This window comes from Haplochromis burtoni, unplaced genomic scaffold (assembly GCF_018398535.1).
Source record: "Haplochromis burtoni strain Fernald_Lab_line unplaced genomic scaffold, NCSU_Asbu1 Contig_1, whole genome shotgun sequence".
Classification (NCBI taxonomy): Eukaryota; Metazoa; Chordata; class Actinopteri; order Cichliformes; family Cichlidae; genus Haplochromis; species Haplochromis burtoni.
Window position 1 is genome coordinate 1,906,703 of NW_024582362.1, and position 25,775 is coordinate 1,932,477.

Genomic DNA, 25,775 nt, shown 5'->3' on the forward strand with positions numbered 1-25,775 from the left:
AAAAAAAAAGAAGTAGGATCTGCACTGAAAAGACCTTGACAAGTCATCCAGTATCAATCAAATGCCAGTAACTTTTCTTATTGATGAGTGAGTGCTAAATGATGGAAACCCTGCAGGTCACATCTTGTCATTCCTCTGCAGAATAAGGGCACATTTTAGTGAGAATGAGATGATGAGATTTGAGCCCCAAGGGACACATGAAGTGTCTGGCATTTGTCTTATTGGAAGAGTGATCTACTCCTCACCCTTGCAAAAAAAAAAAAAAAAGCCAGTTGTGCAAAAGGCATCAAAAAAATCTTGTAAAAATATGGATTCACACAGATCTAAAAGAAGAAGAAGAAGAAGAAGAAGAAGAAGAAGAAGAAGAAGAAGAAGAAGAAGAAGAAGAAGAAGAAGAAGAAAGAGGGATCTGAGGTAAGTTTGTTTTTCCTTCTTTTCTTGTGAGAAGAGTGGAAGATAGAAAGAGGGCTTCATGGGCACAACTCCACAGTATCCACAGAGAGACACAGGGTTACCATTTCTGAATGACTGTAATGATTTAATCCTGGCCCATACCCTACAATAAACAGACTGAAATCGGCTAATAGCAGTTTTAGTTATTCTTTTCTCTCGGAAAATGTCATTATTTTTGTCAATAACTAAAATAAATGCTTGTAGATCTGTATGAGCTGATAATAGATTTGTTGATGAATGCCGGCCCATAGACAAATAAATTCACATTTACTGAATACAGTGGATATTTTTCTCCTTTTTTTGCTTCCTCGTAGGGGGCTTGTCTGATTGCTGGGGTCTGTAATGTTGTATGGTCTTTAGCTTGGAATAGAAAGTGTCTCGCGGGAACTGTTGTTGTGATTTGGCGCCAAATAAATAAAACTGGAGTGAATTGAATTGAATTTTGTGCACACATATTAATTAGCTAGATCAAAAGGGCAACGGATATAACTGGGTGATGGAGCAGTAATCCAGAATATATACTTTGGAATTAAGTTGTTATCTTAGCTGACAAAAAATATCGATCTAAACTAATTTTTATTTCAGTTTATTTTATTCATTTTTAAAATTTTATTTATAATGTTTTTTTTATTTTATTTATTTTTTTATTTCTATTTTACCCCTCAGCATGTGTGACGAATCTGCCGAGAGTGTACAATGGGCACACAGCGTGCGTGTGGCGTAGAGAAAGTGCTTCCCGGCGGCGGAAGCAGTGTTTACTTGCTCTCAGAGATTTCATCATTCTCTTTCTCGCATTACTCCGGTCCATGCTTCTTCGCGGCGCAGCATCAGCACTGCTGAGGACCACCACTGAGATTTTCCGCTCCTGCCCGGTGTCCACGGTCCGGTTTGTTCGGCAGTCGCTTCGCTACCCGCGTAAAAACCGGCCGTTTTCAACGTCGGTGTGCTTGTGTAAGAAGAAGAAAACAAGCCTGTGGCTGCAGCTGGCGGAAGGACAAACCATGGACGGCAACATTGAGGAGATTCTCGCCCCTTTGAGGCTTGCAGTGAAAGAACAGGTAATTGGGACTTATCGCCTTATCTTTATCGTTATAGATAAAGAGTGTTTGTTCTCAGTGTGATTAGATATATTTTAGTACCGCCCACTCTGTCACATTAGCCTTCTCGCTCGTAAGGCTAGCCGGCTAACACGACCCGGCTGCTCGCTGTCAATGAATCAGTTGCTTTCTAGCTAGCTGCTAACGTTAACTGTCAGTTATGTCTGCGCTCTCTGCCACGTTTCATTGAGCTGCTGCTGTTGCAGCTGCTTTTGCATACACTTGTGGAAAGGGCGTGGTTATGATTGGAAGCCAAATTTGCACTGCTAATAAAACAAAAAACAAAACAAAAAAACTACACAACACTGATCCTTCAGCATATTTTTTGTAAGCATGCCCATACTCGTGTAGTATGGTTTTGTTGGTTTATCTGTGTCTGAAGCCACCTCGCTCTCTGTTTAGGGAGACCTAGTTCGCCAAATGAAACAGGATGGAGCTCCAGATGTGGATATTACTAAAGCTGTAGCAGAACTAAAGGCGAGGAAGAGGACTCTGGAGGCCAAGGTAAGCAAATCAAGTCCACTTGAGCTCATGGTACTCTGGAGCAGTTGAACTTTAGATATATGATATGCTCTTCAAGTGCTTACACACCCCCAGACAGCCAGACCACTCTGAAAATACGATGCTTTTCATTAAAGCTGAGAAGTGTATCATCAGTCCACCTGGCTGGGATGCTGTGAAAACTATATCAAAATGACAAATCTGGGTTTTTGAGATCACTCTGAGTATTTTTAAGCCTTTTTCACTCTCTCCTGTATAAGACGATCAGATACTGAGCTATAAAAGATCTTAACATGTCTCACAAAATGATACCTGAGTCAGACCTGACAGGTAAACGAAAGCAAGTAAGAGGGTCCTGGAAGCAAAGCTATTATTATGGTTTTGTATTTTCTAATTATTTTTTTATTTTATTTTGACTTTTTGTTTTTAATTCAGTTTAGCGTCAGTTTGTTTCCAGAGTAGATTTGTGATTCAGTGTCGTTATTGTTTGGAAGTGTTTAATGTATTTTAGTGTAATATGTGGATGGCGTATGTCAATGCCAAAATTGAGGAAAATCATCACAGATTTCACAATAATAACACACAACCCTCTGAAAGCATTTTCATCTAGTTTTAGTTAACTCTAATAACCATGCCAGGAAGGCTCTGTGTTTTAAGGCCAAGAACAGACTTTAATGCTCAGATGTTGTTGTGATTTTAATCTTGGCACTTTGTATAAAAATTGCAGGAGTTGGCACTGCAACCCAAAGATGACATCGTCGACAGAACCAAGATGGAGGATACCCTCAAGAGGCGATTCTTTTACGACCAGGCCTTCGCTATCTATGGAGGTAAGACCTGGATAGCCAGCAGTGGAAATTAAGCTTTCGGTTAGTGCTTAAGCCAGCGTATGATGGCGTCTTTAAGCGTTCTGTTACCATGCAGTAATGCTCCTCAGGTGTGAGCGGCCTGTATGACTTCGGCCCTGTGGGCTGCGCCCTGAAGAACAACATCCTGCAGGCGTGGAGGCAGCACTTCATCCAGGAGGAGCAGATACTGGAGATCGACTGCACCATGCTGACCCCCGAGTCCGTCCTCAAGTAGGTGCACTGAACCTGTTGTAGTCGTGGTCTCAACATTTGTATTAGGCTTTAATAGGCTGTTTATTTATATTTAATAAAGGGTAATTCAGAAACTGCTAAAAAAAAAAAGGCGCCTAGTGGTTCCTAGAGTCAGCTCCAAAGTGCTGAACTGTGGGTTTTTGTTAACGGGCGCACATTGATTTCTGCGATTTTATGCATGGAAGCTGCCACTAATAGCAGCTTTCCATAGCCCGGTTGCAGATACACTGTTGAATGTACGAGTTTCTTTGGGATGCATTTTAAATCCTTGGCATTAATACACTTATTACGTTATTTCTTCCACCAGGACTTCAGGACATGTGGACAAATTTGCAGACTACATGGTGAAAGATGTCAAGAATGGCGAATGCTTCAGGGCTGACCACCTCCTCAAAGGTGAGCATGGTTTGCTTCTAGTTTTCCAGCACTGTGTAAACTAAAGGTGGATCTGTATTATTAATGGGACTCTGCAGACAGGAGGGGCAAACTGCTGCTCGTCACCTATTCTGAGTATTGCTGTTGTGCCTGAGGGGGGGGATGGAAGTGGCTGGACCAGCAGAAATCACGCAGGGCTTACAAAGTAATACAGCCGCTAGAATCCGAGACACTGGAACTGTACCAAGAGCTTGTGATGGACTGAGGACGTGTCCCAAAAGGCTTTTTATTTTCCCAGATAACACAAAAGTGTGTAATATTTATTAACAGAGGTACTTCAAATTACATGAGGAACAAAAACAAAACAAGCATGTTTTCGTGAAGCTTTTTAGTTTGCAGCACATTTTCACATATGGTCAGTTTTTTGTATTTCACGTACTGTTTGTTATCGTTATTGCAGCTTACAAAAACCTCGCAACTGTCATGAGTACACATCCCAGAGTTGTGACATTGTACAATGTAAATAAACATGAATGAATTTGCTGCCATTTTAACAGATTATACATTAGGAGATGACATAAATAGTGTGTGCAACCAATGTGGAGGACATATAAGGCCTCCTCTGGGTCTGTGGGGTGTGATTGGTTCAGGGGTTGTTGGGTGCCTTAGCCCCGCGGTCTCCTACCAGGTGGAATTAGACTTCACTTGTTGAGCTTCTTTTAATGCACAGTGTTAGCTGAGCACACACGCATTCACTCATACTTTTTATAATGACTATATTTACGTTGAGCACTGTTGTAGGACTCTCTGTAGGTGCTGGGGGCAGGCTGGGATGTTGGTGGGAAGTCACAAAAAAACAACAAAAACACCACTGTCTGGTTTTTCTGTGTGTTACAGCCCACCTTCAGAAGCTGATGTCTGATAAGAAGTGCACAGCAGAGAAGAAGGCTGAGATGGAGAGCGTCATCACCCAGGTCTGTGTTAATTGAGACAAAATGAGTCATGTTGAAAAACCTTTGTTTCTGACGTGGCTGTAAATCACTGATTTTGTATTTTTTGGGCTTACCGGTTTCCAGTTGGACAACTACACCCAAGAAGAGCTGTCTGACCTCTTCGTAAAATACAGCGTCAAGTCCCCTACCACAGGAAACGAGCTCACACCTCCCATCTCCTTCAACCTGATGTTTCAGACGTCCATTGGACCAGGGGGGAATATGGCAGGGTAAAATGACTCCTCAGCACTGTGCAGAAACGTTTTCTCACATTTGTGTCATTAATTTTGATTTTTAATCAATCTGCATTTGCAGCTATCTGAGGCCTGAAACAGCTCAGGGAATATTCCTCAACTTCAAGCGTCTTTTGGAATTCAACCAGGGAAAACTGCCATTCGCTGCTGCTCAGATAGGAAACTCCTTCAGGAACGAAATCTCTCCTCGCTCTGGACTCATTCGTGTCAGGTGAGGAGGGGGTGTGTCCTCTGGTTCAAATAATATTTTGTTTTTAAGCTGAGAGAGAAAACGGGAATGTGACTGTGTGATATATATATTTTTGTGCAGAGAGTTCACCATGGCTGAGATTGAGCACTTTGTGGACCCGAATGAAAAGGATCATCCCAAATTCCCCAACGTAGCTGACCTGGACATCATGTTATACTCCTCCAAGGCTCAGACCAGCGGCCAGTCTGCACAGATCATGAAGCTGGGAGACGCTGTAGAGCAGGTGGCCATAACACTGGAACAGCAATGATGATGTCAAATCCAAAATAGTCAGTTTAAGAGTTTAAGATGAAAAGCAACAAAAAATGTATCTTGTCTCACTTAGGGAGTGATCAACAACTCCGTCCTGGGATATTTCATCGGGAGGATCTACCTCTACCTTACTAAAGTTGGTATTGCCAAAGACAAGCTGCGTTTCCGACAGCACATGGACAACGAGATGGCTCACTACGCCTGTGACTGCTGGGATGCCGAAGCCAAAACCTCCTACGTACGTCCCACTGCAGCGTTTCCTCACAGCTTTATCAGCTTCTTTGTATGCTGATGCTCAAAGTAATGTTTGTCCCCTGCAGGGCTGGATCGAGATCGTAGGCTGCGCTGACCGGTCCTGTTACGATCTGCAGTGCCACGCACGGGCCACCAAGGTCCCTCTGGTTGCTGAAAAGCCTCTAAAAGAACCCATATCCTTAAATCAAAGTAGAAACACAACTTCAGAGAAAGTCCCAAAACACGAAAGAGCCTTTTGATGTTGGTGATCGGTGTTTCTCCTTAACTTCTCCACACAAAACTGTAAATGTCGTCCAGTTTGAGCCCAATAAAGGAGCCATTGGGAAGGCCTATAAAAAGGATGCAAAGATAGTCATGGAGTACCTCTCTGTGTGTGACGAGTGCTTCATTACAGACCAGGAAAAGCTGCTCAGTGAGAGTGGGTGAGTGCAGTGGCTAATCCTCATACTGATGGTTGTTTCAAGTACATTTTCAGGAAAGAGTTAGTTTTTCAAATTTGTGCTCCTCAGAGAGTTCACCATTGAGACAGAAGGCAAAGCGTTCAAACTCACAAAGGACATGGTCAGCGTGAAACGATTCCAGAAGACTCTGCACGGTGAGTTTCACTCAAGAGAAACGTGAGGGGAAATGATACCGGAGCAAGCGGTTTTATAATGTCTCTGTCATCCACAGTCGAGGAAGTTGTTCCCAACGTGATCGAGCCCTCGTTTGGCATCGGTAGGATCATGTACACCATCTTTGAGCACACATTCCAGGTCAGAGAAGGCGACGAACAAAGAACGGTAAGTCTGACAACATCGATGTTTCTGCCCTTACAAAATGACACCATGTTCAGTGCTGCTGCACTCATCCTCTTCATCTATTTCTTTATGATTCGATTTTGATCTGGAACGTTGAATCCTTGTGATTGATTAATGTGTATTTTACTAACAAGTTAAAGAGTAGCACTTAATTTCATTTGCCTGATTTTGTTATATTGTTGTAGCTCCTTACAGAGTTGAGTATTTTTGCATGCTTTGTTTTATTTTTGCTGGTTTCCTTTAATGATGTGTCTTCATTTTCACTGCAGTACTTTAGCTTCCCTGCTACTGTCGCTCCTTACAAGTGCTCCGTCCTGCCTCTGAGTCAAAACCAAGAGTTCATGCCTTTTGTGAGGGAATTATGTAAGTGATTCCAAAATCAAACATCCTATTTCAGTCAAAGAAGAAAAATGGCACTTTCTCCAACTGCTTTTTTTCTTTTCTCCTTAGCGGAGGCGCTGACCAGAAACGGCGTATCTCACAAGGTAGACGACTCTTCAGGATCCATCGGGAGGCGCTACGCCAGGACGGATGAGATCGGAGTGGCGTTTGGAATCACCATTGACTTTGACAGTGTGAACAAAACGCCTCACACAGCCACTCTGAGAGACCGTGACTCTATGAGGCAAATCAGGGCCGAGGTACTGCTTCACTTCACTCCATTTTTACATGCGTTAGGGCTGCGCAGGTAAACTCTAGGGCGGTGCTTTTGTCACAGCACAGAAAAACAGAAAAAACTGAGCAACCATGGTAGTGATTTTCATAACCTTTCACTTATTTTTCATAACCGTTCATTCATTTTGTGTGGTTTGGTATGAAAATGGTCTCCAAAACATAGGCTGTACAGTAGAATTGGTGTTTAATGTATTCCATTTATATAGCGCCTTGCTTGCCTGGCTGCAACGAGGCTGAGCTTCTTAGTGTGGCAGCAGATGATGTATTTCAGTCTGTTTCACTCACATTTCATGGAACAGAGATTCCTCTTTTACTCATCAGTACAGCTGCATGCATAAACTGTGCAACAACAACAAAATCAATTGTGTTTTTAGGCTTTAAGTCCATTTTCTCTGGTTTACACTTGTGTTGGGCTCAGAGTGATGCCAAGACACGAGCCATACATATCTTTGGACTTGATTGATAATTCTTTCGACAGTAAAATTACCTGCAACATGACTTAACCCTACTCCAAGTGCATTTCACCTCGAGTTCCACACACACCATATAACACCATTAAGTAAAAACGCTCCTCTTTTTCTCTCCTCACAGGTCGGCGAGCTGCCCGTGATCGTTCGGGATTTGGCCAGCGGCACATTGACCTGGGCGGAAGTGGAGAGCAAGTACCCCATCTTCGAAGGACAGGAGACCAGCAAGAAGGACACGAGCGAAGAGTAGAGTTCTCCCGTCTGCCAGCCACTTCATAATAAATCCACAGACTCGTTGCTTATGCACCGCCGCGACGATTGCCGCGACTGGATTGTGACGAGCTGTAGTGGCGCACAGAGCCCTCTTTGTGATGCACACCACTGCAATCACTAAATTGTCATGTATTTATCATATCTTAACAGTTGTGGTAAAGCTTGCACAGGACTGTTGTTTCATTGACGAGCAGCATTTCATCCATGCACGACCATGCCAATACGATGTTAAAAGGGAGAAATGTAATCAGGGTGTTTTCAGTGGAAGGAAGCGTCCACCATTCCAGTTTCAGGCAGATCTGATTGAGATATTTAACAGTTTCAATAAAAAGAGTCGGCACTTACAGGACACGGACAAACAGCTGTGATATTTTCTTCTTGTTTTTGAGCCACTGCTGCTCAGCGATCTCAAAAATGTCTTCTTAAGCTTACGGTAATTCAGGAGTTTTTAAGATGATCTCCAAAACTAAAATCTTAATGCTCGGAAATTTAAACCATGTTTTGAATGTTTGCTTTTTTCCCCTCCAGTGGAAAAAATGTGGACTAAAAATGTCCAACGCATCAGTTTTATTAGTTTGAACATAAACTGTGTATCAGAGCCAACATGAATGAAACAAGTAAATCCAGTGTGATTTAAAAACAGAAGAATAGTCAGCGAAATTGTTTTTAGCACGTGACAAGTTGATGTGTTTAACGCAGCGTATCGATTCATGTTTCATGTGTATGACAGATATTCTGCTTCATACCATGATTGTATTGTTTTTGTTAAAAGTGGGATTCTTTTATTTTTTTGCCTCATAGCTCAACATCATATCTGAGAATTCAAAGCAAAGCAGCAGCCGGCACAGTGTCGTTGTGATTAGCAGGCCTAACAGTAAGTAGGTCCTGGGTTCAAATCCACTGGTTCCCTGGGATCTTTCTGTATGAGTACTCCGGTTTACTTCCAAAGATGCACTTAGAGTTGATTTTTAACCTATTCTAAATTGTTTGGGCGTACCCTGCCTTCTGCCCTGTGATAGCTGGGATATGCTCCAGTGTTCCCTCCACCCCCATGATGCTTGGAGAATTGGAAGATGGGTGGAAAATAAAGGACTGATAGTATTATTTTTCACCATTAGCTGGCACCACTGATTCACTGTTACTTCCACTACTAGCTCATTTTTATTTAATTTTTTTCTATTAAGGGCCTGTTAAATTCTCAAAGGTGGGTAAAGGTAAACAGGTTTTTGCGATCCTACATGCACAATAAGGCACCACTGTTAAGGTGAAGTTACAAAGGCTTTAAAGTGTGGGCTCTTCCTTTATTTACTACATTTATTACTTAGAAAAAACAAGGCCTAATGCACAAACATCCTAAATGGATATTTGTTTAGCTGGTTAGTCAGATTACTTTGCCTCTTTATTCCAAAAACTAATAATTCTGCCACATGTACAGATCAAGAGTTTGGAGCCTTTTTCACCTCAGTTAACCATGAGACTGCCTTCTACCAAAGCTTCTTTCAGCTGCTTCCTCGTTCACAAAGGGGGTCATCACAGTGCACTGACTGTCAGACTTGATCTGACAGATGTTCACACCAGATGTTACTTTGCTACTAAATAATTGTTAAGGATAAAGCGTCTCAGAGACACCGAGTGAGCAGGATGAGATTTCTGACTTCCAGACATCACTGATGTTCCGTTATACTTGTTTAGGACAAATTTTCCAAAACACTTTCTTGCAGAGTTAAGCACACTGGCTTCAAGTTCACTGTGTACAATAATCAAATAGTTTCACGTTGTGCATTTATGCCCCATGCTATTTATTTATTAAATGTGTCATGTCAAATGAAAAAAATGAAAATGAAAAAATCTTTTAGTGTTGTAGTCAGAGCTCATACTTGGATGGAGGAACAAAAGAGCCACATCATGTTATTTCTATCCTGGGGCCATTGTTCTGCACAGTGTATGTATTACTAGGCTGTTAATGCTAATGACTAAACAATACTGTTGACAGAAAGTCAGGACCAGTGTGGTTTCGTTTTCAACCTGGAATGGAGAATTAATTTGAGCTTCCTGGATGATGCAACACAACAACCTCGTTGCCAGAGTCGGACTATAAAAGAGAAGAAAACATTTTCCTCTCTGTGTCTCAGACTGAAGGAAGCTTGAAGCTTTAACAAGAGCAACCTGTTGAGTGTCAGCATGGAAGAATTACTGGCTCCTTTTAGGCAGGCTGTGCGGGAACAGGTAGGTTTTTCATCTGAAGATCATGCTCGTTTTCCAGATTTCTTTTCTCAAACAAACAACAGCAGCTCTTCAACAAGCGTTATTCTTGTTACTTTTTAGTCATAGTTGGTTTCGCTAAATAGATCATGATCATTTCAAGTATCTGCCATTTCTGTTTTCACATGTATCAGAGCATTGCTTAGCCCAGGGGTCTGCAACCTTTAACACCCAAAGAGCCATTTGGACCTGGTTTCCACGCAAAAGAAAACACTGGGAGCCGCAAATACTTTTTGACATCTAAAATGAAGATAACGCTGTATATATTGTTTTTTTTTTTACCTTTGTGCTTTGTGTGAACAACTAAGGTGTGTTGCTTATGAAATCCTTTAAGTGCTACAGAGAAAATTACATTTTATTTATGTAATTAACACATTTTGAACTCTTAAAGAAATATAACAAAAGGAAAGACACCCAGCTGAACGAAAATGATCCATGTAGCAAACAAAAACCGTTGTGAGCCGCCGCCCTTATATCGCCTTTGGGCTTTTGGAGCGTTGACCTGGCTTTTAAAAAATAATTGGAAAAAAAGCACTATGCTGCTAAAAAATGAAAAATAGATATTTGCAATATTCTGCCTAAATATGTATTTTACCTGGTCAATGTGTGTGGCGGGGCGTGGTCTGCATCACCGCTGCAGGGGAGGCGGACGCACCTGAGCGGCACCCGCAGTCACGCCTCGCGGTCTGTGCTCTCTATGCTGTTGTGTTGGTGTGTGTTGGTCTGTGAGCTGAAAAGCTACAGCCGGCTGTATGCGTACAGCAACCGTGTGTGAAAAGTGGTCAATAAAGAGATGCTGAAAAGCGTGTTCATACAAACATCGTCGGGTGTTGGCCGTGATATGTTTACAATGGGACTTCCTGAACTTCTGCGCACAGCGTCTGCAAATCAGGGCTGTACGAAGTCACTTTCATCTTTATGCAGGACTGTAAGCTGTCATCTGTGAGGCGTGAGCAGTGTTTGTTTTTAACATAGTTCACGGTGGAGAATAGCTGCTGACATAATGTGGATCCGAAGATCCATAATTGGCCTACCTGGGGTTGAAAGTCTCGATAAATGCACCGCGTTTCCGCGGGTGTGACGCTTATTTTGAGCGATGAAAAAAAATAATAGAATATAATTGTATTTTTATATTTCAATATCACAATAATCTTCCAATTTAGAACTACAAGTTAAAAAAGATCTAACATAAATAAAATATACTTCAGCTAAATACTTCTAATTTATTTTCCCAAACCTCGCGGAGCCGCACTATAAGGACTAAAGAGCCGCAGGTTGCCGACCCCTGGCTCAGCCTTTGTTACTGAAACTGAAAAACCACATAATTCGAGTGTGGAGAGGAGGTAAAGTGTAGTTCTGTTCTGCAGGGTGACGTGGTCCGTAAGTTAAGGGAGAAAGGTGCTCCGGAGCAGGAGGTGAGCAAAGCTGCTGCAGAGCTGAAATCACGGAAAAAGACTCTTGAAGCAAAGGTGAGAGTCTCACAGCTCCTGATTGGCCTTTGCACTGATTCTGCTTTCAGTTTGACATGTTTTTCCTCGCGTGCCTCTCTGCTAACTTTTATGACCCCCACTCTGATTAAGAAATAGTGCCTCACACCATCATTTCCCATTACAGGAACTGGCTCTGCAGCCCAAAGAGGACACAGTGGATCGAGTGAAGATGGAAGATACATTGAAGAGGAGGTTCTTCTATGATCAGGCATTTGCCATATATGGAGGTAAGGTAGCAGAAAGGAAGGATAACAGAAGCTGATACAGGAAAAGCTGAAAAACCAAGAAAACACTTGTGGAAATGCTTCATTTTTTAATCAATATTTATTTTATTTAAAAAAATCTACTTGTCCCCTCAGGTGTGAGCGGCCTGTACGACTTCGGGCCTGTGGGCTGTGCTCTGAAGAACAACATCCTGCAGGTGTGGAGGCAGCACTTCATCCAGGAGGAGCAGATCCTGGAGATCGACTGCACCATGCTGACCCCCGAGCCTGTCCTCAAGTAGGTAAGCACAAATTCAAGTTTGGCTTCTAATAGATTTGTCCTATAACCAGCTCCCCATTTGTTTCAGGACTTCTGGGCATGTGGATAAATTTGCTGACTACATGGTGAAAGATGCCAAGACAGGCGAATGCTACCGGGCAGATCATCTTCTCAAAGGTGGCTTTAAACTTTCTGACAAGGTGTCAGATTTCATGACATGGACAGAAAATGACAGAAAACTAAAGGAACTATGAGAAATACAGAGTAGCATCATAATCTTGCTGATGTTAGACATATTTTGGTGATATTTATTTCCCTGCAGAGCGAGTTCTGAACAGGTTTTTACCTGCCTTGCTGTTTAGTATCTCCTCTGAGGAATTGATTTCGAGCTGCACAGATAACTGATAAGTTTTTTCTTCCACCTGACATCGGTCAAGCAGGTCAACAGACCTTTTAAAAAAGAAAGAAAATGAGAATAATTATTTAACATTTAAACAGAGTGTGTAATAAATACCTATTTTAACCTTGTACTCTTAGTTAAAGGGATATTTCGAGCGATTTTGCACATGAAGATAGTTTTGTGTTGTCTATGGGTTTCTTTGTATGACATTTAACCTTTTTATATTGTACATTTTATATAAAGGACTTATTGACTGGCTGGTTTTCTTAGATCTCATTATTGGCTAAAACCAAACAGACAAACACATCAATGAAACAATAATCTAAAAATGTGCGTGTTAATCCTTGCATCTATCTTCTTTTTCGTTTTATTCCTCACAGCTCACTTAAAGAAACTGATGTGTGAGGAGAAGTGCTCAGTGGGGCAGGTGAATGAATTGGAGGATGTCATCACACAGGTGTGTGCCTCGCAAACACACATGCACCGGTGTGTTGGTGAAGAAATAATCCTGTGATGCATTTGTGGTCCCTCTGTTTCAGATGGATAACTACGCTCAGCAGGAGCTGGCCGATCTGTTTGTGAAATACAACGTCAAGTCTCCTGCCACAGGAAATGACCTCACACCTCCTGTCTCCTTCAACCTCATGTTTCAGACGTCCATCGGGCCTGGAGGGAACATGCCTGGGTACTCATATCTGCACTTGCAACATTCCTTTCAAGGTTTATTATTTTGCTGTGTTGAAATTGTGCACGTTGGTATTTCTGCAGCTACCTGCGACCTGAAACAGCTCAGGGAATGTTCCTCAACTTCAAACGTCTGTTGGAGTTCAACCAGGGAAAGCTTCCCTTTGCTGCTGCTCAGATCGGAAACTCCTTCAGGAATGAAATATCTCCTCGCTCTGGACTCATTCGTGTTAGGTAATGCTTAGAATGAATTATTGCTGCCTTCCAAAAGGGATGTTGGGTGAAATATCAGCATTTCCTGTTTGCAGGGAGTTCACCATGGCTGAGATCGAGCACTTTGTGGATCCAAATGAGAAGGTCCACCCTAAATTCTCCAATGTGGCCGACCTGGAGATCATGCTGTTCTCCTCCCAGGCTCAGACAAGCGGACAGTCAGCACAAATGATGAGGCTGGGAGATGCTGTGGAGCAGGTAGGTGTCGTTTTACTGACATACCTTAGAGCACCAAAACTATAGCATAGATGAAAGATGAATGGTTAGAAGCAAGTTTGGTATTTAATTCAGTATTTGACGCACATCTTTACATTCACTGTTTCTCTGCTGCAGGGAGTCATCAACAACTCTGTGCTGGGCTACTTCATTGGAAGAATCTACCTGTATCTGATCAAAGTGGGACTATCCAAAGACAAAGTGCGCTTCCGTCAGCACATGGAAAACGAGATGGCTCATTACGCATGTGACTGCTGGGATGCTGAGTCCAAAACCTCCTATGTAAATATTCTTTCTTTCCACTAACAGACTTATAAAACCATTTAAAGCATTATAAAGACAGCGTCCAGTTTTATATTTTAGTTGCACCTTTGTGTTTTTTCTTCTTCAGGGTTGGATTGAAATTGTGGGCTGTGCGGATCGCTCCTGTTACGACCTTTCGTGTCACTCCAGAGCTACCAAAGTCCCTCTGGTGGCAGAAAAGATGCTAAAAGAGCCCATATCCTTCTGTGGTCCCAGTCCAACAACCTGACTATAATTACACTAAATGTGTCAGGTCAGACCTATAGCCTATTAATAAAATATTTTAAATATCCAACTTTATTGATTTACAATATAGGTTTTTGCCTTTGAACAATTTTCCTTCGTTTCAATTCAATTTTATTTAAAGAGCACCAATTCACACCAACAGCTTTATATTAAAAGGTAAAGACCCTACCGTTGGTAACCGTGGGAAGGAAAAACTCCCCTTTTATCAGCAGGAAACCTCCAGTAGAACCAGCTCAAGCAGGGGGAGTCATTACTGCGACTGCGTGGGGGTGAGGAGGAGTGTTAGATTTCATGCTAAAATCACTCAGGCTGTGGATACAGGTTTGAAAAATGAAGCCTCTGTCTTCAACCTGCATTCTTTGTATTGGCCAGCAGGGGGCTCATGGTTACAAAAAGAGGCAATATAGTTTGAGAAAAGAACCCTACTACACTTTTATGATCTCAGTAAACACTTTTTTTTATGAGTTTATGATCTGAGTAGCCAGTTTTAAGCCCTGTTTGATATAGATGTAGTGTTTATATTGTAAATTAAAGTCCTATTTAGAGTAAAATAGACCTAAACCATGTATAGGATGTGGAGTGTTTCTCAGCCGGGTCTTCTTTCAAACACACAAGATGGCGATGGCCAAAATGCTTAAGCCAAGGCTTCACCAACCAGTGGCTGATGTCTCAGTGGCTTTATCCATCCTTTCTTCATTGTTATGTTTTTTTTCCCAAGTTTTATGCCTTAATTAGTTCATACAAAACAGTAAATGTCATCCAGTTTGAGCCCAACAAAAGTGCCATTGGAATGGCCTACAAAAAGGATGCCAAGCTGGCTCTGGAGTACCTGGCTGTCTGTGATGATTGCTACATCAGCGATCAGGAAAAGCTTCTCAGTGAAACAGGGTAATTAATGACGTTCATGCTCTTAACAACCATAAAGTTCATTTATGAAGCATTTTGTGACTTGATGTTGTGTTTCTGTCTGTAGGGAGTTCAGCTTTGAGACAGACGGCAAAACCTTCAAACTCACTAAAGACATGGTCAGTGTGAAGAGGTTCCAGAAAACCCTGCATGGTAAGAGGTGACATCAATCCTGTTTTTTAATGCCAGAGTAGGCAAGTTATTGTGGAAGGGTGGCAAAAACAACAAAAAAAAACAACAACTCTCAAATGTCTCTGTTTTTTCCTGTCACAGTGGAGGAGATTATTCCCAATGTAATTGAACCTTCTTTTGGGATCGGCAGAATCATGTACTCGATCTACGAGCACTCTTTCCACATCCGGGAGGGGGATGAACAGAGGACGGTAAGAATACTCCACAACAAGAAAACAGATCTGAGTAACGGTTACGTGTTTGTTTTGTTTTGATTTAAGGTGCTTTATTCTGTGGTCAGTATTTCAGCTTTCCTACCATTGTGGCTCCATACAAATGCTCCATCCTGCCTTTGAGCCAGAACCAGAACTTTGTGCCATTCATCCACCAGTTAGGTGAGTATAGTCTTTCCATTTCAGTAGAGTGTTGGCTGTTACAGTTAAATACTCAAATGCTCTTTTCAATAGTATTTGGTGAATACTATTGAATACTAGAGCCACTAGAGCCAGGATATAGTTAGCTTAGCTTGGCTTAGCTTTAGTCTGACATTGTCTGCAGCCTGGCCAAATTCAATAGAGGATTTTCTTATTTCCCTTAGTTGATCACTGGGAACAGAGATACACCCCATCATGAATCATGGGGTGTATCTCTGTTCCCAGTGCTTTCTCCAGTAACTAGTTTAACTAATTGTTTTCTGTTTGGTTCTCATGCATTGTTTATGCACAGATCTCTGAATGTCCTGTCACACCAGTTCAATCAGGTTGAGGTGTGGACTTCGACTGGTCCATTGCAACACCTTTATTCTTTACTCTTTACTTTTTGAGTCATTCTGTTATAGATTTGCTGCTGGTTTGGGATCATCGTCCAGTTTCAGCAGAGCTTTAGTTGTCAGACAGATGTCCTCACATTTGATTTTCAGTGACTGCAAGGTGTCCGGGTTTGTTAGCTAAAAACAAGCCAAAATCATCACCCCTCTACCACCGTGCATGACAGTTGCTATGAGGTGCACATGCTGACATGCTGTGTTTTGTTTTCACCAAACACAGCATATGTTTGTCCTGGCAAATCTTCCAAACTAGTCATACTTGTTTAGTCTGTATTGTTATGAAGTTTAACATTTAACATGCTAAGGCTTGCAGAGTCTCAGCTATAGCTCCAGCGGCATTTGCAATTCCTGTGCATGTTGCACGGTCTGACCTTGGGCTAAATTTGCTGGGAATTGTGCTATTACACACCTGAGTGCTCCAGACCAACAAACTGCCAAAGCATCTGCTTTTACATTCTCTTTTTCAGATTACTGAGTGACTTTGCCAGGGTTATAAGTCATGGTAGGTCTTGGAATACTGAGTATACATGTAGTATTACTTAGCAAGTTTTAGAGGTTGGCAATAGTCTCTTCCTATTTATAGTCTTAATGTTACACCCAGCTAATAGCTATTTATTCATACTTAAGCAAATGTAATGGTTTTGTCATCATCTTCCTCCTTGTAGCTGAGGCTATGACCAGAAACGGTGTGTCTTACAAAGTAGACGACTCTTCAGGGTCCATCGGGAGGCGCTATGCGCGGTCAGATGAGATAGGAGTGGCTTTGGGAATCACCATCGACTTCGACACAGTGAACAAGACGCCTCACACGGCCACTCTGAGAGACCGTGACTCGATGAGGCAAATCAGGGCCGAGGTAAACCAGTTAACTGTTTTGATTTTTGAAAGTGCCATATCTGTTTTTTTCGTTGGTTTTTTGGATACTAATTTACTAAAATATATCACAGATCACAGAGTTGCCAGACATTATACAACATCTGGCTAGTGACACCTTGAAGTGGGCTGAAGTGGAGAGCAAGTACCCCGTCTTTGAAGGACAGGAGTCCAGCAAGAAGGAGTAACCATCCATCCACCCATTCATTTCACGAAGTGGGACACACTCTGTACAGGTCCCCAAAACCTCCTATCTCCAATTGGAGATAACATTTGGAGAACAGTTTTGCTCAAGCAAATCACCAACTGACACGTTGAACTGTTCCTATGAAGGAGGAGAACGGTTTATTAATCTATAATTTTCTACATTGTCACGTTTGATTGTCAAATAAACAACAAAATATTTGTCCTACAGTTCGTTTCATTTGCCGCTTAAATGACAAACTGTATTGTATTTTGAGATATTGTCACTAGTTGGCACTGCGTGTTATTTTATATCTCCCAGTGAGCTGTTGTTAGAATCTGAGACACGGAGCTTCAGGCTGCTCAAATTTGCAGGAGGCTTAGACCATCCCAAAACAGACCTGGCAACATGTAGAATGGAAAATTTTTTACAGATAAAATATCTGGGTCTTTTTTCTTTTGACAGTAAAAATAGTTCCTCAAATCTTCAAAGTATGTTATGTTAAGCAGTGTGACGCAATGCAGACATGAGTACATGTATCTATGTAAATATAATGAGGGCTTCAACTTCAGACTTTTCAGTATTAAATGTGAAAATATCGACATATGGCTTGAGTGAGTTTTGCTAACTATTTGCTGCTTATTAGCAAATATAGGAGACCTGAATAGATGTCCAATGTTGCGTGGCACATAGTCTATTATACTGTTTTAGCAGTCCTCCCGTTCCGCCCCCTCTGTGTCAGTGGACAAAGTACAAATACATCATGTCACCTTTAACTGGTGGCAGCTCCCTCTCAGGGAGTCGGAGGGACCTGCAGCTTGACCTGCACTCTGTGGAAGCACAGCAGATGCAAAACTTTACCTTTCCTTCCATGTTCTTTTTTTATGTGACATTTTAAAGTGCCTTTGAAACAATCTGAATTTTCTTTAACAACTACTTTGGGCTTACTGCGATCAAGGTCAGTATCACAACAGGTGGTGTGGAGGACAAACTGAAGTGCATGACCGTGTGGCATTTCAACAGCATGCATCTCATTCAGACACTGTGAAGAGAAAGCAGGAAGGGGTTTTACTGTAGTTCATTGTTGCTTCATTTAGCTGAGTTTGATTTTTCTCTTCTAGCAACACGGAGCTGTTTCATTGTGTGCAAGCCTAAGCTGCAATTCATCAGAGAGAAATCGTTTAGTTAAAAATAGCAGCAGCTGCACTTTAAATTCTAATCGGTCAGTTTACCCTCCACCTTTTTATGATAAATGTGTCAAACAAGTCAAAGAAACAATATTCTTAAATAATTGAATCTTAAAATCAGGCATTATACAGCAAGGTTTTTGGAACAGAATATATTAAATAAGGAGGAGAAAGCAGGTTCTTATTGTACCAAAGAAGATGCATCAGAATCCACAAAGCAAAAGATAAATAGTGAAAAGAACCACTCTTTGGCACAATAGGAGGGCATGCTTATAGTGAATTATGCAGATGCAAATCAAATCAAATATGATCTTGTAAGATACGTTTAACCGTCAAATATTAAACTATCCGACCAGGCCTACTAATACAGTTCATTTAGGTTTAACTGATTTTTTGCTATAGCTGACTGACTGTTCCTTAGTTGCTAGTTTCTAGTCTTACTAAAGCAAATTCTGGTACCTATTAGAGTCAAAATACTACTAATAATAATATTAACAATAATAAAAATAATAATGATACAATATGTTTTAGGGCAGGCCTCCCATATAACAGAAAAGTCATGACCCCTATGGTATTTCAGTGTCTCTCAGTTCCTCTGTCAGCTCCACCCCTCTCAACATGGCGACTATGAAAAGTGTGATTAATTTATGCCAGTAAAACCAGCATGTCATGTGACTTAATTCTTCCCATGTTATCACTGGACTATTAGAAACTCTGATACAACAGCATCGTGACCAATCATGTCATGAAGTCATTCGTAGATCTCAGGGTGCAATCAGCCACTGCTGCTATACACAGCTTACCTTATTAGCCAGCTGGCTAGCTTGTGAGCATAGAGAAATCCTTGAGTAAATCATCGGTTAAGTCAAAAACTGCAATCCTATAAGTGGTTCCTGGTCCCAAAAAGCTTAAGAATTGCTCAATTTAAACTACCTAAGTGTAAATAAACCAGAAAAAACAACATACCATTTTAAAAGTACTATTTAAAATCTGATGTGTTAGTAAGAGTGATCTAATAGCAACACTGATGGTTTTTTACTCTGAGGTGTTAAAAAATAAAATAAAAAATCCTACTGCTCTGCTTTCCTTTGAATAACAGATGTGGAAACTTCGTTGACAGCTGGACTAATAATCTTTAAAACTAGCAGTTATTAATCCATTTGATAAATGTGCAAAGATAAGTACAGTAAAAATGTGGAAAGTCCTCTGTGATAGTCACAGGTTAAGAGGAAGCAAATGGCTTTTGTTACTTTCCATCTCTGATAATGTGTCACAGAAAGTTCACGGATGACAGTTACCTAAATTTAGAATCAGCGATGGATTAGAGGTCTATTTTAGTTGGGTTATGCAAAATAATGTAATAAATGCCCTCATACAAATACTGCTCACTTTTTGTGAGGCTCAGTTTATTTTTAGGATTACAGCTGTTCATGAAGAATAATGTGCCACCCTTCCTGTAGTACAGCAGTGACTGGGATCCAAAGGATCCCCAAAATAAAAGATAACATCAGGGGAAAGGGGATGAACCTCTGGCATATGTGTCTTACTGTAGGCAGGATAACTCAGGAATGCTATTTGGCACCGCCTGTTTTAGGTGTGACAGACAGATTAAAGTACTCTGACTTCTCTGTGGTTTATATTCAGGAGCCTCCGGAGCTCCGTGCTGTCCTGACTGCATCGCCATGGGGCTCAAAGCTGCTCTTCCCAAGTATGAGATTTATTTCTACAACACTGTTTTGTGTCTGGCCATGTTCTGGGCCACTAGCTGGATCTTTGAGGTGTCCAGTTGTGAGTATGAGTTAACACACTGACACACATGCACACAGAAAAAGAGCATCCGAATATTAAGCCTACTGTATTTGGTCATTTATAATGAAAACTGTCCTAACTGGTGGTGCAGGTGGATTCCAACTTAGGACTCTGAGTTAAAAGTTCACAGGTTTATTTACAACAATGAAATACCAGGAATTGTATCTGAAAGCTTTAACACAACGAGGTCTGATGTCAGGTTAACAGGTAAGTCCACAGCTTAATTTTTCCCACAGGAATCTCTTTAAACAAATTTTGCAAATTTCTCTCAAGAGTTTCTGCACAGAAGCATCCAAAATGCTACTAACTGTGTAGGGAAGCTGTCCATCAATGACCCAGATGGTTGGAGGGGGGTTGGAAGGGGGTACAACAGACTGGACTAAGTGGGTTTCGACTGGAATATGTGCAACGTTCCACATGCTGTCGATTCTCATATTCTGGGGTAGCTTAAGACAGACACACACAGAGTTAATCAGAACCTCAACTTCAAAAGGACCAGTGTAGTGTTAGAGTTGGGTGAGTACTCTTCCCAGGTAAACTGGAAAGTCCAGGTGGACCTGTCGGTCGATGCCACACGCCAGAGACCTGCATCTAGCTCCTGGTTAGTTCCCTCTGCTTGCTTGTTGGTCACATGTATTTCTTGAATGATGTGATTTTTGAGCCAGAGGTGACCAACAACTAAACGTGTAGAGAATATGATGAACATGCACAGGACTAGGTGACAGAAAACTACTAAGAAGACCATTTTGTTTAAAGGATATCTATTTATATTTATAGCATAGAAATACCTATGAAGTACTAGTTAATCATATATTAATTCCGTGACTCTATCCTAGACTATCTATACTTTATAAACAAATTATCTTGCAATTTAAATCATAAAAAGGACTAAAACAAAGCTTGACTAAATTATTTTCCTCTTTTTCCTGATCTGCATACATTAGATTCCTCGAATGCAAAGTTCATCTGAGACTGTAGCACAGTCACGTACAGACAATACACTGTGAAGTATACATATGGGGGAAGTGTCACAGTGTAAGGTTGAGGAGTCTGAGCTATGTAGACCACGCTGAGGAGAACAGGTGTCGGTATTAATACCACCGAGCACAAGAAGAAAATAGTCCCTCTGTTTGGCCTACATTTGTTTCACTGTCAATCTAGCAAAGGTTTGTCATTTGCACTCAAGGGCAAGAAAAGAAAACACGGTGCACAGAAACACTTGGCTTCTGTACCAAACTATAAAATGTTGTATCCCCCCTTCCCCAATTGTCCCATTGTTAGCCAGTGCAAACAGAAAGACTTTCAAAACCAGCGTGAAGCCAGGATGGTACTACTTTGGGAGGAAAATGGTAAGAAAATGAATGCAGCTCATTTGTCATCATTTGTTTGCAGAAGTGTTCTCATATTTCTAATGTATTTGTCCTCGCTGGTCTACAGGAAACTGCAGATTTCGAGTGGCTGATGTGGTTTTCCACCTTTAGAGACCACATCATATTTGCGCTCTCTGGTCATGTGCTGTTTGCCAAGATCTGCTCCATGCTGGCTCCACAGGTGCTTCTCCTGACAGATTGATGGATTGTTTTCATTGAGCTTCTGTAGGCGGATTAATGTAGTATAGGACAGATCCAATATTTACTGCTAGTGTTAATAATCTGAGTGAAGCACTGAACTGCAATGAACCCAAGTTTATTTCTCACCATTATCTGGCAACCTCAAAATCTTCTTTGTCACAGCTGAGCTTTTATTTGTTTTTTTGTTTTTTTTAGCTGCTCTTTTCCCAGGGTGGTATGATCTAACACCATACATCTTTAATGACCTTAAAAACAAGAACTGGGTGCACAAGAGTTCATTTAAATCGTCTGATTTCCTTGCATGAACCTGCCTTTTAAGTGTGGTCTAAAACTTTTTCAGTAGGGTTGAGGTCAACCCCTTGGGAAGGCCAGTCCAGAAGCTTAATGTTAGCCTGCTTTAGCCATTATAAAACACAGTTGCTTCTAAGTTTTAACCGTTTGGTTGTTGAGGTGAAGGTTAAAAACTTGGAGGTTGTCCTCAGTCTTCATTGTTCCGTCCACTTTGTGCAATGTATCAGTACCAGTGGCACCACAACAGCCCCAGAGCATGATGTTGCCACCACCATGCTTGACACTTGGGACATTGTTCTTCGGTTTGAAAGCCTCAACTTTACTCGTCCTAACATACCTCTTGTATATGTGTTATAATTGCTCAATCTTTTTCTTATTTGAGCATAAAAAATATTCTCCATGAGATATTTGGCTTGTCCATGTGGGCTGCTGTAAATTTCAGTTGAGCTAGAGGATGTTGATTTTGGAGCAAGTTTATATCTCTTGGGTTCATCAAGTTAAAAAACACTGTAGAACCTTCAAAGATTTAAGTGACCCTGTATGTATCATTCACTCGTTAAAGATGATATTCATGCCCATGATGAATGTATGAAAACTTTTAAACCACAAGGGTGACACCATTTTTCTGTCCCACAGTATCGGTCCTTGGTATATATGGTGTACGGCCTGCTTGCTGTGTGGACCAGCATGGGCTGGACCTATGTCACCCTCATCCTCTCCCACTGTATCCTGCTCTACAGCATCTCTTTAGTGAAAATCCGCTGGCTTTGCTTCGTCACTGGTCTTTGTACGCTGGCTACATTCAAGTGTGAACCCTTCATTTCCTGGCAGGTAAGCTGCTGGCACCCAAACACCTCAGTGTATTGTCTATACATTTCTCATGGTCGATTCCCCATGTCTTCTCTAAACAGGCAGGTTTTGTGGAAGGGGACTTTGAGTTGCGTCCTGTTTTCTTCTATGGAGGATGTGGGTTTACAATCATGCGTTGTATGAGTTTTGCTCTGGAGAACTGTGAAAGAAAAGATGGCAACTACAACATCTTGGAGCTGCTCAAGTACAACTTCTACCTCCCTTTCTTCTATTTCGGGCCTATCATGACTTTTGATAAATTTTATGTTCAAGTAAGTTGAATTTGATTCTTTACAAGTTACAAAATTATTAAGTATAAGGATCGTGTGACCTAAAATTGATGGTTTCTTTTACTTTACTTTACTGTTCATGAAGATATTTAGAACACACAATCAGTAAAACCATCAGTAAAAAAAAATCTGACGTTTAAAATATCCCTAAATAACAGGGCCTGTTGTCTGCAGAGGCTGAAAGTTTCTGGCTTTCTCCGTAGTTGTGACGTGTGTTTGCTGCCCTCTGCAGGTCAACAGGTGTGACCTTACCAGGAAAGAGCGGGAGATGTGGAATATCAACCTGCACGGTGTGATCCACCTTATCGTCATCATTGTAGTGGACATCCTTTTCCACTTCATGTACATCCTCACCATCCCCACTGACTTGAAGCTGATGAAGCACCTGTCTGACTGGGCTCTAGGTCTGTGCCACTTCACGAAAATTCCCGTTTTAATATTTTTAAACCCAACGGCATGCAAAAAAAGCACAAATGAAGACTGAACATTAACATATAATTAAAAGCTTTGACTTTATGCAAACAAACATTAACATGAAAAATTTCCAGTTTTAATTTCAATTATTTGAGATGAAAGGAAACTTGCAGCAGAACTGATGTCACTGCATTGTTTCCAGTGGGGCTGGCTTACTTTAACCTGGTGTATGACTGGGTGAAAGCAGCTGTGATGTTTGGAGTCATCAACACGGTATCCAGACTGGATCACCTTGACCCTCCTAAACCACCAAAATGCATCACCATGCTCTATGTGTTTGCTGAAACGTGAGTGAGGCTTGAACACATGTGAGTGGTTCCAGGCGTACATGTGGTATAATTCTATAGTACTAAAGCTGATTTTGTTTTGTAGTCACTTCGACAGAGGGATCAACGATTGGCTGTGCAAGTGAGTGTCTCCAAAAGGCCACCAATATTAAAGTCATGTTAATCATTTGAAAAGCAAAGGTTCTGATGAAGCTCTAATCCACAGGTATGTGTATAATTACCTGGGTGGAAAGCACGAGAACGTGGTGGAGGAGCTTGTGGCTACACTGTGCACCTTCGGCATCACCATCCTCTGGTTGGGACCCTGTCAGGTGGTCCTGGTCTGGGCTTTCCTGAACTGTTTTGGTCTCAACTTTGAGCTGTGGACAGGCAAATTCTTCTCCGTGGAGCCATTTAGCTCTTTTGAGGTTGGTTAGATGAGTTTGTTTGTACACATCAATAAGCAGTTTATAAAGGATAAGGGATTTAATGTGCATGTTGTATATAAATATGATTTGCAGATGGCAATGTCAGAAGCGATGTCTCGGCGCATCAGAGCCATCTTCAACACTTTTAACTTCTGGAGCATTGTGTTGTACAACGTTCTGGCCTTGAACAGTTTGGACTTTGCAAAGTTGGTTGCCAAACGGCTGCTTCTAAAAGGTGATTTTGGTTGTTAATTATGAGGCAACTTTGCCATTTCTTACCAGCTTATTAACAAGGAATTACCTTCCCAGGCTTCCCCATAACCACCATCATCGTCATGTTTGTGACCTACTGTCTGATTCAAGTGATCAAGGAGCAAGAGAGGAGACAGGCACTCATAGACGATCCCGATCCACTCCCACCGGCACCGCCTCCAAACGCTGCCACCAGTCCTACCACCTCTGCAACTGCACCCACTGCTGCTCAGCCGGTCACAGATCCCAGCAAAGAAAAAGCAGAGTAGATATTTAATTTTTAACGAATGGTTACAATGATGAAAATTGTGAGTTCTGTCCAAATGCTAACAGTATTATGAGTTTGAATGGATGCAGACAAGCTCGCTGTAAATAAAATTTTAAGTATTTTTACCTAAGGGAGAATTTAAAACTTAATGAAAAAAAATTACAGTAAATGAATATTTACTGTAACATATTGTGAAGTTCACCTGTATACTAACCAGGACTAACAATAAAACTACATTGTCGGGACTGTGATTGGTCTAGAGCAAAAGTAAAGATTAGTGAAAACATTTGTACTTTGTGTGTTTATGCAGGTTTTTGTTCTCTCCGATGAAACTGCTTGTGCTTTTTACACTACATGAGTCAGTGTTGAGGCTTGTCATAGTACCGTGAGCCATTTCTGTTGCATTACATCAGCACTTTGTCACTGAATCCTGTTTGCTGCTTCCACATGGAAAACACTTTGAATACTGTTGGGAGGGAGTGCTACAGACACCTGTGGTGAATCACTGCTCTGACCAGAACAAGGCAATAAAATGGATTTAATAACATCAAACGGCGGAGGTTCCCTTTTTTTGTTAGGGTAAATTTACCAGGTAATTTTGGCAAATCACTAAGAAAAAAATATGTGTGACATTTAACTGTGTTTTCATGATTACCTGAAATGTTTTTAATATTTTTGTGTTAAACTGATGCAATAAAACATGAGTGTTTGAGCCTCTACAGCTTTTGAGACATTAGCTGTCCCATGTTTTTTGACACGAGCAGTGTTCAGGGTAAAATGGTTCAGCTGATCAGTGAAAATGTCCCACTGTACTCAGCCAAAGCCCCTCTCATCCTTTCCTCTACCCACTAGTTGTATTTTTAAAACACTTTTGATGTCTGTCACATTTATCACTTCTATATCAACATGTTTCTTTCATCCTTTTTTTCAGGTAGTGTAATGTGAAAATGGAATGTAAGACATAGAATAAGAAATATATCAAAATATTTTTAAAATGGGGAACTTTAAAAATATCTAAAAAACTCAACT

The 25,775-nt window shown here is 41.2% G+C and overlaps 3 protein-coding genes and 1 non-coding gene across 4 annotated transcripts; all 4 read left to right on the forward strand.

Annotated features, from left to right (window-relative positions):
- Window positions 1-1,207: 1,207 nt before the first annotated feature.
- Window positions 1,208-8,099, forward strand: LOC102290030 (glycine--tRNA ligase). The gene is made up of 17 exons (XM_005912295.3): window positions 1,208-1,511; window positions 1,953-2,054; window positions 2,779-2,881; window positions 2,989-3,130; window positions 3,459-3,547; window positions 4,424-4,500; window positions 4,603-4,748; window positions 4,834-4,983; window positions 5,083-5,245; window positions 5,348-5,512; window positions 5,595-5,702; window positions 5,806-5,951; window positions 6,039-6,124; window positions 6,202-6,311; window positions 6,599-6,692; window positions 6,780-6,970; window positions 7,596-8,099. Exons 1-17 carry the CDS (start codon window positions 1,260-1,262, stop codon window positions 7,719-7,721), a joined length of 2,250 nt encoding a protein of 749 aa, XP_005912357.1. The 5' UTR covers window positions 1,208-1,259; the 3' UTR covers window positions 7,722-8,099.
- Window positions 3,245-3,381, forward strand: LOC121812536. Its single transcript, XR_006053141.1, has one exon. It is a non-coding gene; the product is annotated as a small nucleolar RNA SNORA84 (small nucleolar RNA).
- Window positions 8,100-9,758: 1,659 nt separating the features above from the next.
- On the forward strand, window positions 9,759-17,289 carry LOC102290337 (glycine--tRNA ligase). Its single transcript, XM_014339753.2, has 17 exons — window positions 9,759-9,970; window positions 11,374-11,475; window positions 11,621-11,723; window positions 11,856-11,997; window positions 12,068-12,156; window positions 12,760-12,836; window positions 12,919-13,064; window positions 13,148-13,297; window positions 13,372-13,534; window positions 13,670-13,834; window positions 13,944-14,051; window positions 14,844-14,989; window positions 15,075-15,160; window positions 15,281-15,390; window positions 15,480-15,573; window positions 16,670-16,860; window positions 16,952-17,289. Exons 1-17 carry the CDS (start codon window positions 9,926-9,928, stop codon window positions 17,063-17,065), a joined length of 2,031 nt encoding a protein of 676 aa, XP_014195239.1. The 5' UTR covers window positions 9,759-9,925; the 3' UTR covers window positions 17,066-17,289.
- A 525-nt stretch (window positions 17,290-17,814) lies between these two features.
- Window positions 17,815-25,636, forward strand: hhatlb (hedgehog acyltransferase like, b). The gene is made up of 12 exons (XM_005912294.3): window positions 17,815-18,019; window positions 19,893-20,036; window positions 21,339-21,406; window positions 21,495-21,608; window positions 22,556-22,750; window positions 22,831-23,040; window positions 23,291-23,462; window positions 23,675-23,819; window positions 23,905-23,940; window positions 24,025-24,226; window positions 24,320-24,461; window positions 24,536-25,636. The coding sequence occupies exons 2-12, from the start codon at window positions 19,931-19,933 to the stop codon at window positions 24,745-24,747; spliced, it is 1,602 nt and encodes a 533-aa protein (XP_005912356.1). The 5' UTR covers window positions 17,815-18,019; window positions 19,893-19,930; the 3' UTR covers window positions 24,748-25,636.
- Window positions 25,637-25,775: the final 139 nt, after the last annotated feature.